Genomic DNA, 12,389 nt, shown 5'->3' on the forward strand with positions numbered 1-12,389 from the left:
AATTCATGAATGAAATGAAACCTATCTAAATGAATGTAAAACTAATATGAATCAATAACATACTTAATAATGAGTTGAAATAACATCATGCAGCAAGTAACATAAATATGTGATTAAAATAAACTAGTTACTTAATTCATAAAATACATAATTACTCTAAACATGAATTGTTCACCATATGTTAAAGGATGGATTATGAAGGTAAAGATGATCAGAATAATATAAAAGAATATAAAATTTAAGAGGTCTCCCTTGAGTGCTAAGGAAAGGATGGGTGTAAATGGTGAGAACGAGCTTGCATCAAAATTTGGAATAAAAGAATCCTTTGAAGTAGAGATAAAGTTGGAATCCTAACTTGAGAAGGATAGAGCATAATTTTTTTAAAAGTAGGGGGAGAGAATTCATAATTATTCCATAAACATTTAAATTTTATATAAGTATAAATTAAAGATAAAAAAATTCCCAGGTTGGGGTCTCAATCCCACTCTATGATTCTAAAGTCTCATGATATACAACAAGTTATTTTTTGTTAACAAGACTTTTGATATAATTATCGACAAACCCATGAATCTGTCGAATCCAAATCTATTATCAATAGACATATTTATTTAACCTACCAATATAATGGTCTTAGGCTTAATACTGGTAATAAGAACCGCTATAAAATCTTACATCCAAAATTGAGGAAAAAAATTTCATCTTCTACCTCATTTTTACTCGATATATTTAAGAATCGGATAATATTAATCATTTACAACTCAATCATAAATAAATGACTATGGTTCTTTGTTTAAATCAAAAAGTAATAAATTGTAGGAAGCAACGTGACTTTGAATTTTTTTTTTTTGAACAATGACAACTGAATTTTATTAATAATAGAATGAATTAAATTACAACGTATCAGAATAAAGAGATAAATTTGGAGATAATAGTTATCATAATACTCAAACAAAAGTAAATAATAAATCTAAAAATACGAAGAAAATTAAAACCTTCCATTGAGAATGACGACCAATATCGAAACCCAATAACCTTCATACAAACTATTTATCTCTGTTTTATGATACACTTGACAAAATGATAAAAGAGTGGAGAGCAAACCAAATAATTTGACAGGTTTTTTTACTATACAATTTTAATAATATCGACAAACAAATTTTTAATCGTAATCACAGACTAACCGACTATATATGATTTTGAATTTTGAAATACATGTAAGATGCTCAGCTAAATCCATGGGTTTCGTCCACATATATTAATATCTTTCCTTCTTTTCTAGAAGCTACCAAAAGAATGCCGCTCAATCCCAACGTTTTCATATTGAGGAATCGGCAAAAACCACTAAGCGTTCACACGCACAGAACCAACAAGAGGAAATAATACATATTTTAGTCCTTGTACTATACTTAAATTATTAGCTTGGTGTTTCTGTCATATTACTCCTTATACAATCATTCCGTCCCAACGTTGTCCCTTTATAATTTTTAATTAAAGAAATACACAATAAAATAACACATAAAAATGACAGTACATAGGGTAAACTGATAAAAAAATTTGTATAGTTACCAATATAACAATTAGTTATAGAACAGGTACCAAAAAGGGCATTAACCCAAACAATCCGCCTCGTGACGTATTCGCTGATGCAAATATTGCCCTAGCTATCCCGCGTGCAAACAGGTGAAGACTCCACGTGTATATTTCATCTTCATGGTATAAGAAACACGATACCCACACGAGATTTGACCTTGATTTGGAATTCACAGATCCTATAAATAACGCTCCATAGTTTTATATTTTTCTTGTATTGTGCTCGTTTGATACAGTTGTTCTTCTTCTCTTTTACTGAGTTCTAAGCAAACTTCTGGTTAGTTTCCGATTTGAATTTGATCATACTATGGCCAGTCAATCCTCCAAGGGATCCATTTATGACTTCACTGTTAAGGTTGGTTTCGGGTACAATTTCAAATCTATGCTCCATAGATGAATTTTGATATTTCTTTTATTTATTTTTTTTATTTTTCCTAAGATATGGATTTTGTTTTTGTATTTTGGCTCTTCAGGATGCAAGAGGAAATGACGTTAATTTAGGCATTTACAAGGGCAAGGTCCTGTTGATTGTCAATGTTGCATCTCAATGGTACCCTTATAACCATTTTTTTCAAACAGAAGATACTTTTTCATTAGATTACATATTTAGATTGTGAGGCTGCGAATTTATTGAGTGGTGTGTTATTAATGGTTAAGCAAAATTATGAAGAGATACTATATTATATCACCTCAGATTATTTTTAATAAATTATGAGGCTGCAGTTTGGCTTTTTATGTTTAACTGCTAATGCCTGGACAGTTTTTGATTTGCTACTTAAATGTTGATGCAGTGGCTTGACCAATTCCAACTACACTGAGCTGAGTAACTTGTATGAGAAATATAAAGATCAAGGTTTGTTTTAGGCTTTTACTATCGTTTTGCCTTCCTATTTGTGCGTGTTTGTGTGTCTGTATGTATATCATTTTTTTACCTGGAATGTTTACATGGTTAAAAGTAATTTGATCAATGGAATTGTTATTTCTTTTGGATAAGTAAGATTTTATTATCCAAGAATAAGGTTCAACAAACAACCAACATCCCAAAGGGGTAAAAACCCCTATTTACAACAAAAAATGGATTAGACTAGACCCCAATAGGTACAAAGATTATAATTTACATTATCAATTCTATTGACATCTTTATCACTAAGTTGAATACGAACAAACTCTTTGACAGAATTAAGAACTTGGTCCGTTGTTCTTGATCACCTTTGAAAATCCTTCTATTTCTTTCCTTCCAAATCAAGTAATTGAAAGCGTTCCAAGCTAGTCTTAGAATGATAAAAAGTAATGATTTACCCTTCCATTTTTTAGCAGCACCTTCTATCCTTGAATCCCAAGTCTTGTGAGTATCACGTACATTGGAAAGCTTCGTGATGGAGTTCCAGATCGAGGAAGCATAGTTATAGTCAAAGAACAAGTGATTTATGGATTCGAGTTCTTCATTACAAAGGATACAAAGACGGTCAGTAGTTATTCCCATTCTGAAAAGTCTGTCACGAGTAGGAAGCTGATCAAGAAGAATCATCCAAGAAATCATGTTGTGTTTGGGTATATGAAGAGAAAACTAGAGTAACTTCTTCCATGGGACCTTGTCACTATGCTCCCTTATTTCTTCCCATATGTCTTTTGTATTAGTGATTCTAGTTGAGATAATTGGGAGGGCCTCTGTTCTTAGTTTAAGGAGTTTTTTGATGCTCCAGCTAAAGGAAGTACCCACATTGATTTCACTTAGTTCTCTGTTTTTAAAGACATAACAGTGAATCCAAGCAACCCACAAAGATCCATTTCCAGCAAGAATTTTCTGAATGAGTTGAAACATGCAAGCCTTATTCCAAGAATTAAGATCCTTCAAGCCAAGACCTCCTTCGGATTTTGGACAGCTTAATCTGTTCCAGCTGATTCTGGCACCTTTGGCAATTTTATCAGATTCCTTTCCAGAGAAAACGAGAGCATAGTTGTTCAAGACGATTGATAACTTTCTGGGGAAGAAGAAACTGCTGGCACCAGAAATTAACCACACTATAGAGGACAATTTTGATAAGCTCAAGACGACCAGCATAACTAAGAAATTTTCCAGACCAGTGGTGGAGTCTTGCTTTGATATTGTCAAGGAGAGGAATACAATCAGTTTCAGTAAGTTTTCTAGTAACAAGAGGAACACCTAGATATCTTACTGGCAGAAATCCTTGCTTAAAACCAGTGGCAGATTTGATAGAATCAAGAATTCTAGTTGAAACACCAGCAACAAAGAACTCAATTTTGTTGGCATTGAGTTTTAGGCCAGATAAGGTATAGAAGTGATTAAGAACACTGGTAACACCAACAATAGACTCAAGGTTTCCTTTACAAAAAATCAAAAGATCATCTGCAAAAGAGAGATGAGTGATACCTAGCTTTTTGCATTTAGGGTGGTATCCAAAAATCCCTTTGGCACCAGTGAGGTTAAGGATATTAGAGAGAATGTTCATAGCCAGCACAAAAAGAGTTGGAGATAATGGGTCTCCTTGTCTTATACCTCTCTGGCCTTTGGAAAAACCTATTGAAGTTCCATTAAAAGATATGGAATATCTAGCATTTCTGTAACAAGCTTCAATCCATCCTATGAAGGTGGATGGCAGCCCTATGGCAAGGAGAATAGAGGATATCAAATCCCAGTTAAGAGAATCAAAGGCTTTTTGAAGATCAATTTTGATAGCACTCCTTGGAGAAATGTTTTTCCTACCATAGCCTTTCACCAGTTCTTGAGCAAGAAGAGTATTGTCAATAATTGATCTTCCTTTCACAAAAGCAGTTTGGTTGGGAGTTATAAGATCAGGCAGCAGCAAAGTAAGTCTTTTAACAAGGATTTTAGTGATAATTTTGTATATCACTGATCAACAAGAGATGGGTCTGTAATCTTTAACTTTGCAGGGATTTTGGGGATTAAAGCAATTATGGTGGAGTTGAAGGCAGGAGGAATATTAGTCTCTTGAAAGAAGAATAGAATAGCATTGGTTACATCCTCCCCTACCACAGACCAGGAATTTTTGAAGAACATAGGTGTAAATCCATCTGGGCCTGGAGCTTTGTCATTACCTTGACTAAATAAAACTTCTTTTATCTCTTCAGCAGTAACAGTCTTAATAAGAGCAGATGCAGTCTCTGTTGGCAGAGAAAAACGAAACAAATTATTCAAGAAAGCAGGATCTGAAGAAAGAACATTAGGGTCAGAAGTTCCTAATTGATTCTTGAAGTAATCTATGATTTCATTAGCCATATCATCATAGCATTCCAATCTTTTACCCTCATTGTTAGTTAGGACCCTGATGGTATCTCTTTTGAATTTAGAGGCAATAGCAGAATGGAAAGTTTGGTGCATTTGTCTCCTTTTATCCACCTAACCTTAGCTTTTTTTTTTAAGGAACATGAACTCAGATTTTTCAAGGGCAATTAACTCCTTTTGGACATTTAATTCGTCTTCAAAAGAGTTTTTCCCATTAAGAGTTGAAATTTGAGCATTCTCCAGTTCTGTTCTCTTCAATCTAACCCTTGCCGAGATGTCACTAAAATTATCTTTGTTAAGTTTCTTCAGGCAAGGCTTTAAACGTTTAAGTTTAAAGAATAATTTCTGCATCGGGTGGCCTTGAGTAGGTTCCTACCAAGAGTAAAGGACTTCATCTAGAAAATTAGGATGTTTGGTCCAGAAATTAAAAAATTTAAAAGGCTTTGGTTTACTGATTTGATTTTCTTTGGAAATCCTTACCAAAGCCATACTGTGATCTGAGGGGCCAGGGGCTAGAAACTCAACAAAAGAATCTTGAAAAGAAGAAGCCCAAGGAGGGTTAATTAACACCATATTTTTCTTGCAAGATAATTATCCTTTTGCTTGTTGCTCCAAGAAAAGGTGGGGCCAAAAAAAGGGTGATCTTGGAGGAATAAGGACCAAGAAGATGAAAGTCAGAGCTTTCTTTGTAGTGAAGGAAGGTGTTGAAGTCACCTCCCAGAATCCAAGGAAAAGTTCCATACATGGAGTCAAGGTCTTTGAGGTGTTGCCAAAGAGATCTTCTATGAGAGCCACTATTACTGCCATAAATGGCAGTGATAAAGAAAGTAGTGGTATTATAAAGTCACTTAACAGTAATACTTTGATCATTAGAGTGGCAAGGGGCAAGGTCAATGCCATTCTTCCAGAGAAGCCAGATTCTACCATTGACAGCAGAATCATAATTAGTAAGGACATTTCAGCTCCCAAATAAAGAGTGAGATTTTTTCAGAATTTTCAGGTTTAACTCTGGTTTCTAACAGACAGAGAACATCAACATTATAGAGGTTAGCTCTATTCAGAACCTTCATATGTTTTTGAGGATTATTGAATCCTCTAATGTTCCAGAAAGAGATGATCATTGGGGAATAGAGGAGGAAGAACCCTATATAATTTTTCCATGGGAACTGTTGGTCTTGCTGATAAGATCTTTCTTTTTAATCTTGAGCTCTTTGATAAGTTTAGCTACCCCAGCAGCAGCAGGCCTTAATTTCCTAATTTGGATCTCAGAAGATGGTGAATTTTCATCCACTGTGGATAGGATTTCAAATCTGTTGGCAGAACCTCTTATAGCAGTTTTAGATTTGGTCTTTAGAGGTCTACCTCTTCCACGTTTAGGAATAATGATAGGATCATTAATCTTAAGGACAGGTTCAAGAGGCTGGTTAGAAAGATCATCTTTAACTGAGTCTTCACTAGTAGGAGGGATAGGAGGTTGATCATTAGAGTCTTCGATTGGCAGAGCTAAAGGAGAAAGAGTATCACTTTTAGAAAATTGATCATTATGATTAACATGATCTTTTCCTTTAGAAGCAGTCTGAATTATTGAAGAAGAAGATTCTGGCAGAGAAGTTTGCAGTGAAGGATCAGGCAGGGGAACTTGCAAAGTTTCAGATTTTTCTTGAACTTGAGGATCAGAAATGATATTGTGAGTGTTCTTTATCCTCCAGATTTTAGTAGTAGAGGGAGCAGAGGATGTTTTGGCTAAGCATCCTTTATCTGAGTGACCAAAAGTATTGCATCTCCTACATCTACTTGGAAACCAAGGAATTTCTACATAGATAGTAGTAGTAGTACCATTGGCTAGCATCACTTCAATAGTTTCAGGTATATCTTCTTTAGCCCCTATTTCAATACATACCTTAGCATATTCTAGCCTAGTTTTAGAAGCTGTGATTGCGTCCATAGAAAGAGGAACTCCTAGTGCACTGGCTATATAGCTTCTTTAGAAAACAGTTCAAGAGGAATATTAAAAAGGTGAACCCATAGAGGCAGTCTTGATAAATCGAAATTCAGCCTTTGAAGATTCGGTTCCCATTTCCTAAGGATTAAAGGTTTATTTAGTACATGCCAAGGGCCATTTTCTAGGACCCATTCCTTAGCTGATTCGAAAATGTACAAGTTATTTCCAGCAAGACTTACCTATACTCGAGCCCCTTGAGATGGGTGATTCCAAAGCTTTTCAATTGTTCGTTGCAAAGTGATGAAATTGGGGGCTGCACCTAGGAACTGCCCCACCAGTGAAGATTTCCACTCCGCCGTACCAGCTTCAAAGACCTCGGGAGGAGGCTGAACAATTAGGGTTTCTTTGTTCTGATTTGGGGGAAAGTAGGTAAGTTCTTGGTTGGGTTGGCACCCGAATAGCTTTCTCCAATCCATAACACAGAGAGGGAAAAAGAGAAGGAACAAATGAAAGCGTACTCAGACAGAAAATCGGAAGGAAACGCTGGCGACACGACGAGAAACCCAGGATCCGTTAGTCCTGCTAACGTGCGCCCAGAGAATCGTGCTTTTTAACTATTAATTACTAGCCCCTTTAGAGCAGCTTTGGAAATGGGGTATGCTGTCATACTGTTTTGAAAAGAAACTGGGTAAATTTATGTGAAAAAAGTGGAATTGTTATTTCTCTCCTAACTCTGTACGCTGTTTTTTCAGGTTTTGAGATTCTTGCATTTCCATGTAACCAGTTTGGAGGTCAGGAGCCTGGGAACAATGAGCAAATCTTAGAGTTTGCTTGCACTCGCTTTAAAGCTGAATACCCCATATTTGATAAGGTATACCATTTGGCTCTATGATGGAAGCACGGTTTGTTGTATATTTTAATGTTGTTCTGGAACTTCGAGACCATAGACGAATTGTGAAGCTTTCATCATAGCTTATGCTTAATGGTGTCAAGGATCAAAGATATATAAACAGACACTGATAAAGTCAGTCTCGAAACTGTTTATTCTGTTTGCCTCTGTGATAACGGTGGTGTTGTGGAAGCCTTTTTGATGCTTTAGCGAAATTATGAAATCCATAGTATCTTCAGCTAAGTTCTATAGTATCAGATATTCCTGTCTTCTCCATGGGATTGTAGGTTCTACGTTTTTGTTGTTGATTATTATAGTATTGTCGTGTTATTCAATTACAGGTCGATGTTAACGGTGAGAAGGCTGCTCCCATATACAAATTCCTAAAGTCTAACAAAGGTGGGCTTTTTGGGGACAGCATCAAGTGGAATTTCTCCAAATTCCTGGTTGGTAAGGAGGGCAATGTCGTAGATCGTTATGCTCCCACTACTTCTCCTCTTAGCATTGAGGTAAGGCCTGTTTATGGCATTCTGTGCCATTCTTTTTTCATATTCCAACTTAAACTACAAAAGATCACGAGACTTGTATTTATTTGTAAACTATCAACTTAGTGTGTGTGGTGGGTTGAAAACTTCTAATGGTTGCCATTTCTATTTGCAGAAGGATATAAAGAAACTGCTGGCCTGAACCCTATGACTGGAGGCGGTTACCTGATCACTTCAGAGAGTCGATAAACTAGATAATACTTTTATGAATAAAAAGACTATTCTATCTCTGTTTATATTTCATCATCTCCAACTGATGGGTTAGACTGCACTACAGTTTAGGAGTTGTACCTTACCTTTTATAATATTTTATTCACCATGGAAAAGTTCATCTGTCTATTTCTGTTTATATTTCTTCATCTCCTACTGAAGGGGTTAGACTGCGTTACAGTTTAGAAGTTGTACCTTTTATAATATTTTATTCACCATGGAAAAGTTCATCGGTCTTCATCCTTGAGTTTATTTTGCTATTAGCAGCAGGATTTCCAGCTTTAAGATGAGACTAATGTAGGATTCATGTGGATTTCAGTGACTTCGTAGGAAAACACAAATCCCCAGAATCCCATATTAATGATACCATACATTGGAAAGAATTCCGTTCTCATTGTTAAGGGTGAGTATTCAAATCGAATTAACTTTTTGTTTTCCTATTCACTATAGTAACATATAGCAATGCGGTATGAAACCACAAATGTCAGACCTTTCACCTTAAATTTGGGAGAATCAATTACAACATAACCTTAATGACTACAGATTGGCAACTAATTGTTTGCTGGAATTACCATGACCCTTTATATGGCATATCTACCAACCACATATTAATGTTCTACTCCAAACCACAGATTTTACAATATGCTCACTCACAAGTAGGGGTGCACAAAAAATCCGAATATCCGATTTTACGAAAAAAAATATCTGAAACCGGATTTGGGAAAAACCGGTTTTTTTTTAACCGGATCGGATTTTTTTAAACCGGTTATTTTAACCGGTTTGGAGAAAAAAACCCAGACCGGTTTTTTTACCGGATAAAAAACCGGTTTGAAAAAACCGGTAAAAAACCGGTTTTTATCCGAAAAAAAAAACCGGTCTGGGTTTAAAAACTAGCCGTTAATATAGCCGTTTGTGACCGTTTTTGACCGTTTTTTTCTTTAAAAAATTACCATTTTACCACCCTAAACATGTATAAATAGGTTGGGGATGTATTTGGTTGATTACAACTTTCTCAAATCTTATTACACAACACTTAAACATCTCTCAAATCTTAGTTTTGTAATTTTTTGTTCATCATGAGTAACACTGCTGAATCTTCCGTCGGGGGAAACCTTGAAGTCGTGAGAGTGATCGAACACACTCGAAACAAAGATATTTGGGATCACTACGATTTATGTGAGATGTCAAATGGCTCGAGGAGGGCGCGTTGTAAACTTTGTCTAAAGTTTCTTGCATCGGAAGGAAACACAACGTTGAAGAACCATTTGACAAAATCATGCAAGGCACTTCGCTCAAGATCGGATCCTAGTCAATCGAATCTTACACCGCAAGGTGGTGTTTTTGTTTACGACAACGAAAAATTACGAGAAGCGTTTACAAAGTTCGTGATTACAAAAGCATTGCCGTTCGACCACTTTGATGATGAAGATTTCACGACAACAATTCAACAACTAATGCAACCACGTTATACTCAAGTAAGTCGTACTACCCTTAGAAGAGATGCTATAAAAATGTGGCGTACGGCGAGGGAAAAAAAGATTTTAGGATTCCAAGAACACCGTTATGGTGTGTCGCTTACATGTGACGTTTGGAGTTCCCCTCATAATACCGGAAATTTTTTTTAGCCGTTACGTCACATTGGTTAGATCAAGATAATTGGCAAATGATGAAAAGAACAATCGCGTTTGAATTATTCGGTGAGCCGCATACCGGTGCTAATTTATTTACACTTTTAAAACGGATAATTTGTCTTTATAAATTAGAAAATAAAGTTCTTTCTATATCCTTTGATAATGCATCGAATAATACAAACGCGGTTCCAAGATTGAAAATATTACTTTCACCGATTTTAGACGGTGCGTTTTTTCATATCCGTTGCGTTGCACACATAATTAATTTATCCGTGCAAGTCGGTTTGGAGGTTATTGAGCCAATTAGATTAGAATTTAAAACAATGATAAAATCGATTCTTTGTAACAACAACAAAAGACTAAATGATTATAAACGATTTTGTAAGTCTGTTAATAAAAAAGCTTTGGGTCCTAATTTGGATTGTCCAACTCGTTGGAACTCAACTTGGATGATGATGCATACTGCCTTAAGGCAAAGGGAAACATTGCAAATATTTCACGATCGGCTTTTCGAGAGGGGTCATGTCCCAAACATTTATCCGGATTCGAGTTGGGAAACTATAGCCAAAATAACCGATTTGCTTGAGGTTTTTAAAAATGCAACAACTTTTTTATCCGGTGTTTATTACCCTACTAGCCCGTTGGTTCTTAATCAAATATTTTTGTTGGCTACCCGACTAAATGACTTTGAATTTGAAACCGAAGTTTTTCAAGAAATTGGCTTTGCAATGAAGGAAAAACTTTTAAAATATTTTAAGGAGATTCCCCCCATTTTTACTTGTGCCGCCGCTTTAAACCCAACGTTAAATGTTGGTGGGGTTGAAACACTAATTGAACAAATTGCGTTTGCTTTTAATCTAACCGATGATGAACCCAACTTTGTCCAAAACCAAATAAATTATTTTAACAAATGTTTTCGAGACATGTTTGCAATTTATTTAACTAAATACGGATCAAGTAGTGTAATACACGATCAAATGAGAATGAATGCGGAATCATCTAGTAGACGTCCAAGTAACATAAATTTGAATCTTTTTAACACTCTTGTAAATTCCCAATCCAAACGATCACGTACTACCACCCCAAGTAGATAGTTGGGAAATTACATGTCATGCGATTTTCTATCAAAAATGACATTTGAAGAGTTTGAAAGTTTGGATATTTTGGCTTGGTGGAAAGAAAAGGAAGCACAATTTCCGATTCTAGCCGCCATGGCCCGTGATTTACTAACCGTCCAAGCTTCTACGGTAGCTTCGGAATCCGCTTTTTCTGTTAGTGGCAGGGTTATATCACAACGGAGATCAAGACTAAGTCCCGAGTCGGTGGAAGTATGCATTTGTTTAAAGGATTATTTGGATGGAGCGGCTCGTAAGCAACATATCACCACCCTAGAAGATGCAATTGATGTCGATTTGGAAGCAAACTTACACATTGAAGAAGTCGAACTTGGAATATCCCCTCCAAACGAAGAAGGCGAAGATGATGAAGAAGAGATGGCAATGTAGTTTATTTTATAACTTTATTTCAATTATCGTAAACTTTGTTTCAATTATCGAACTTGAAGTTTTTAAGTATTTGAATTTATCGAACTTTGAAGTTTTTAAGTATTTGAATTTATCAAACTTGGAAGTATTTAAGTATTTCAATTATGTTGAGTTAATTAAGTATTTCAATTAAGTATTTGAATTTATCGAACTTGAGGTTTGATGCTTTCTCTTTGATTCTCTCTTGATTCTAGTTGCTTGATGTTTCTTGTCTTTGATTAATGACTTCTAAGCTTGCTTAAATACACCTTGAATCACTTCTGAACGTTAGTGATAATTAATGAAGATAATATAGCCGTTTAAGTGTGAAAACATTTAATAAAAATGCTTGGAGCATGGGGGAATCGGTACCCTCTCATAGGGAATCGGTTTCCTCTCATAGGGAATCGGTTCCCTAAGTGTAAAATTCAAATATTTCGACCGTTGAATAGGGGGGAATCGGTACCCCTATGGGGGAATCGGTTCCCTCCGAGCATTCTGGAAATCTCGGAGCCAAACCATTCAGTGAGGAATCGGTACCCCCTTGGGGGGGAATCGGTTCCCTATGAGCAATCTGGAATATTAAAATCGGTTTTTTTATAACCGGTTTTTTTTAAAAAAAACCGGTTTTTTTAAAACCGAAACCGATTACACCGGTTAGGATATCCGGCCCTCCAAACCGGTTAGAAACCGAACCGGTTATTTTATAAACCGGTTTTTTTTCTATGGGAAAAAACCGGATCGGATAAAAACCGATCCGGATCGGATTGAAATCCGAATTATGTGCAACCCTA

The 12,389-nt window shown here is 35.9% G+C and overlaps 1 protein-coding gene across 1 annotated transcript; it reads left to right on the top strand.

The window, feature by feature from the left end:
* Nucleotides 1–1,808: 1,808 nt before the first annotated feature.
* On the top strand, nucleotides 1,809–8,415 carry LOC120214312 (probable phospholipid hydroperoxide glutathione peroxidase). The gene is made up of 6 exons (XM_039212235.1): nucleotides 1,809–1,945; nucleotides 2,064–2,140; nucleotides 2,382–2,443; nucleotides 7,550–7,668; nucleotides 8,028–8,195; nucleotides 8,347–8,415. Exons 1-6 carry the CDS (start codon nucleotides 1,898–1,900, stop codon nucleotides 8,371–8,373), a joined length of 501 nt encoding a protein of 166 aa, XP_039068166.1. The 5' UTR covers nucleotides 1,809–1,897; the 3' UTR covers nucleotides 8,374–8,415.
* Nucleotides 8,416–12,389: the final 3,974 nt, after the last annotated feature.

The sequence above is a fragment of the Hibiscus syriacus genome, unplaced genomic scaffold (genome assembly GCF_006381635.1).
Source record: "Hibiscus syriacus cultivar Baekdansim isolate YM2019G1 unplaced genomic scaffold, ASM638163v2 tig00110057_pilon, whole genome shotgun sequence".
Lineage (NCBI taxonomy): Eukaryota > Viridiplantae > Streptophyta > Magnoliopsida > Malvales > Malvaceae > Hibiscus > Hibiscus syriacus.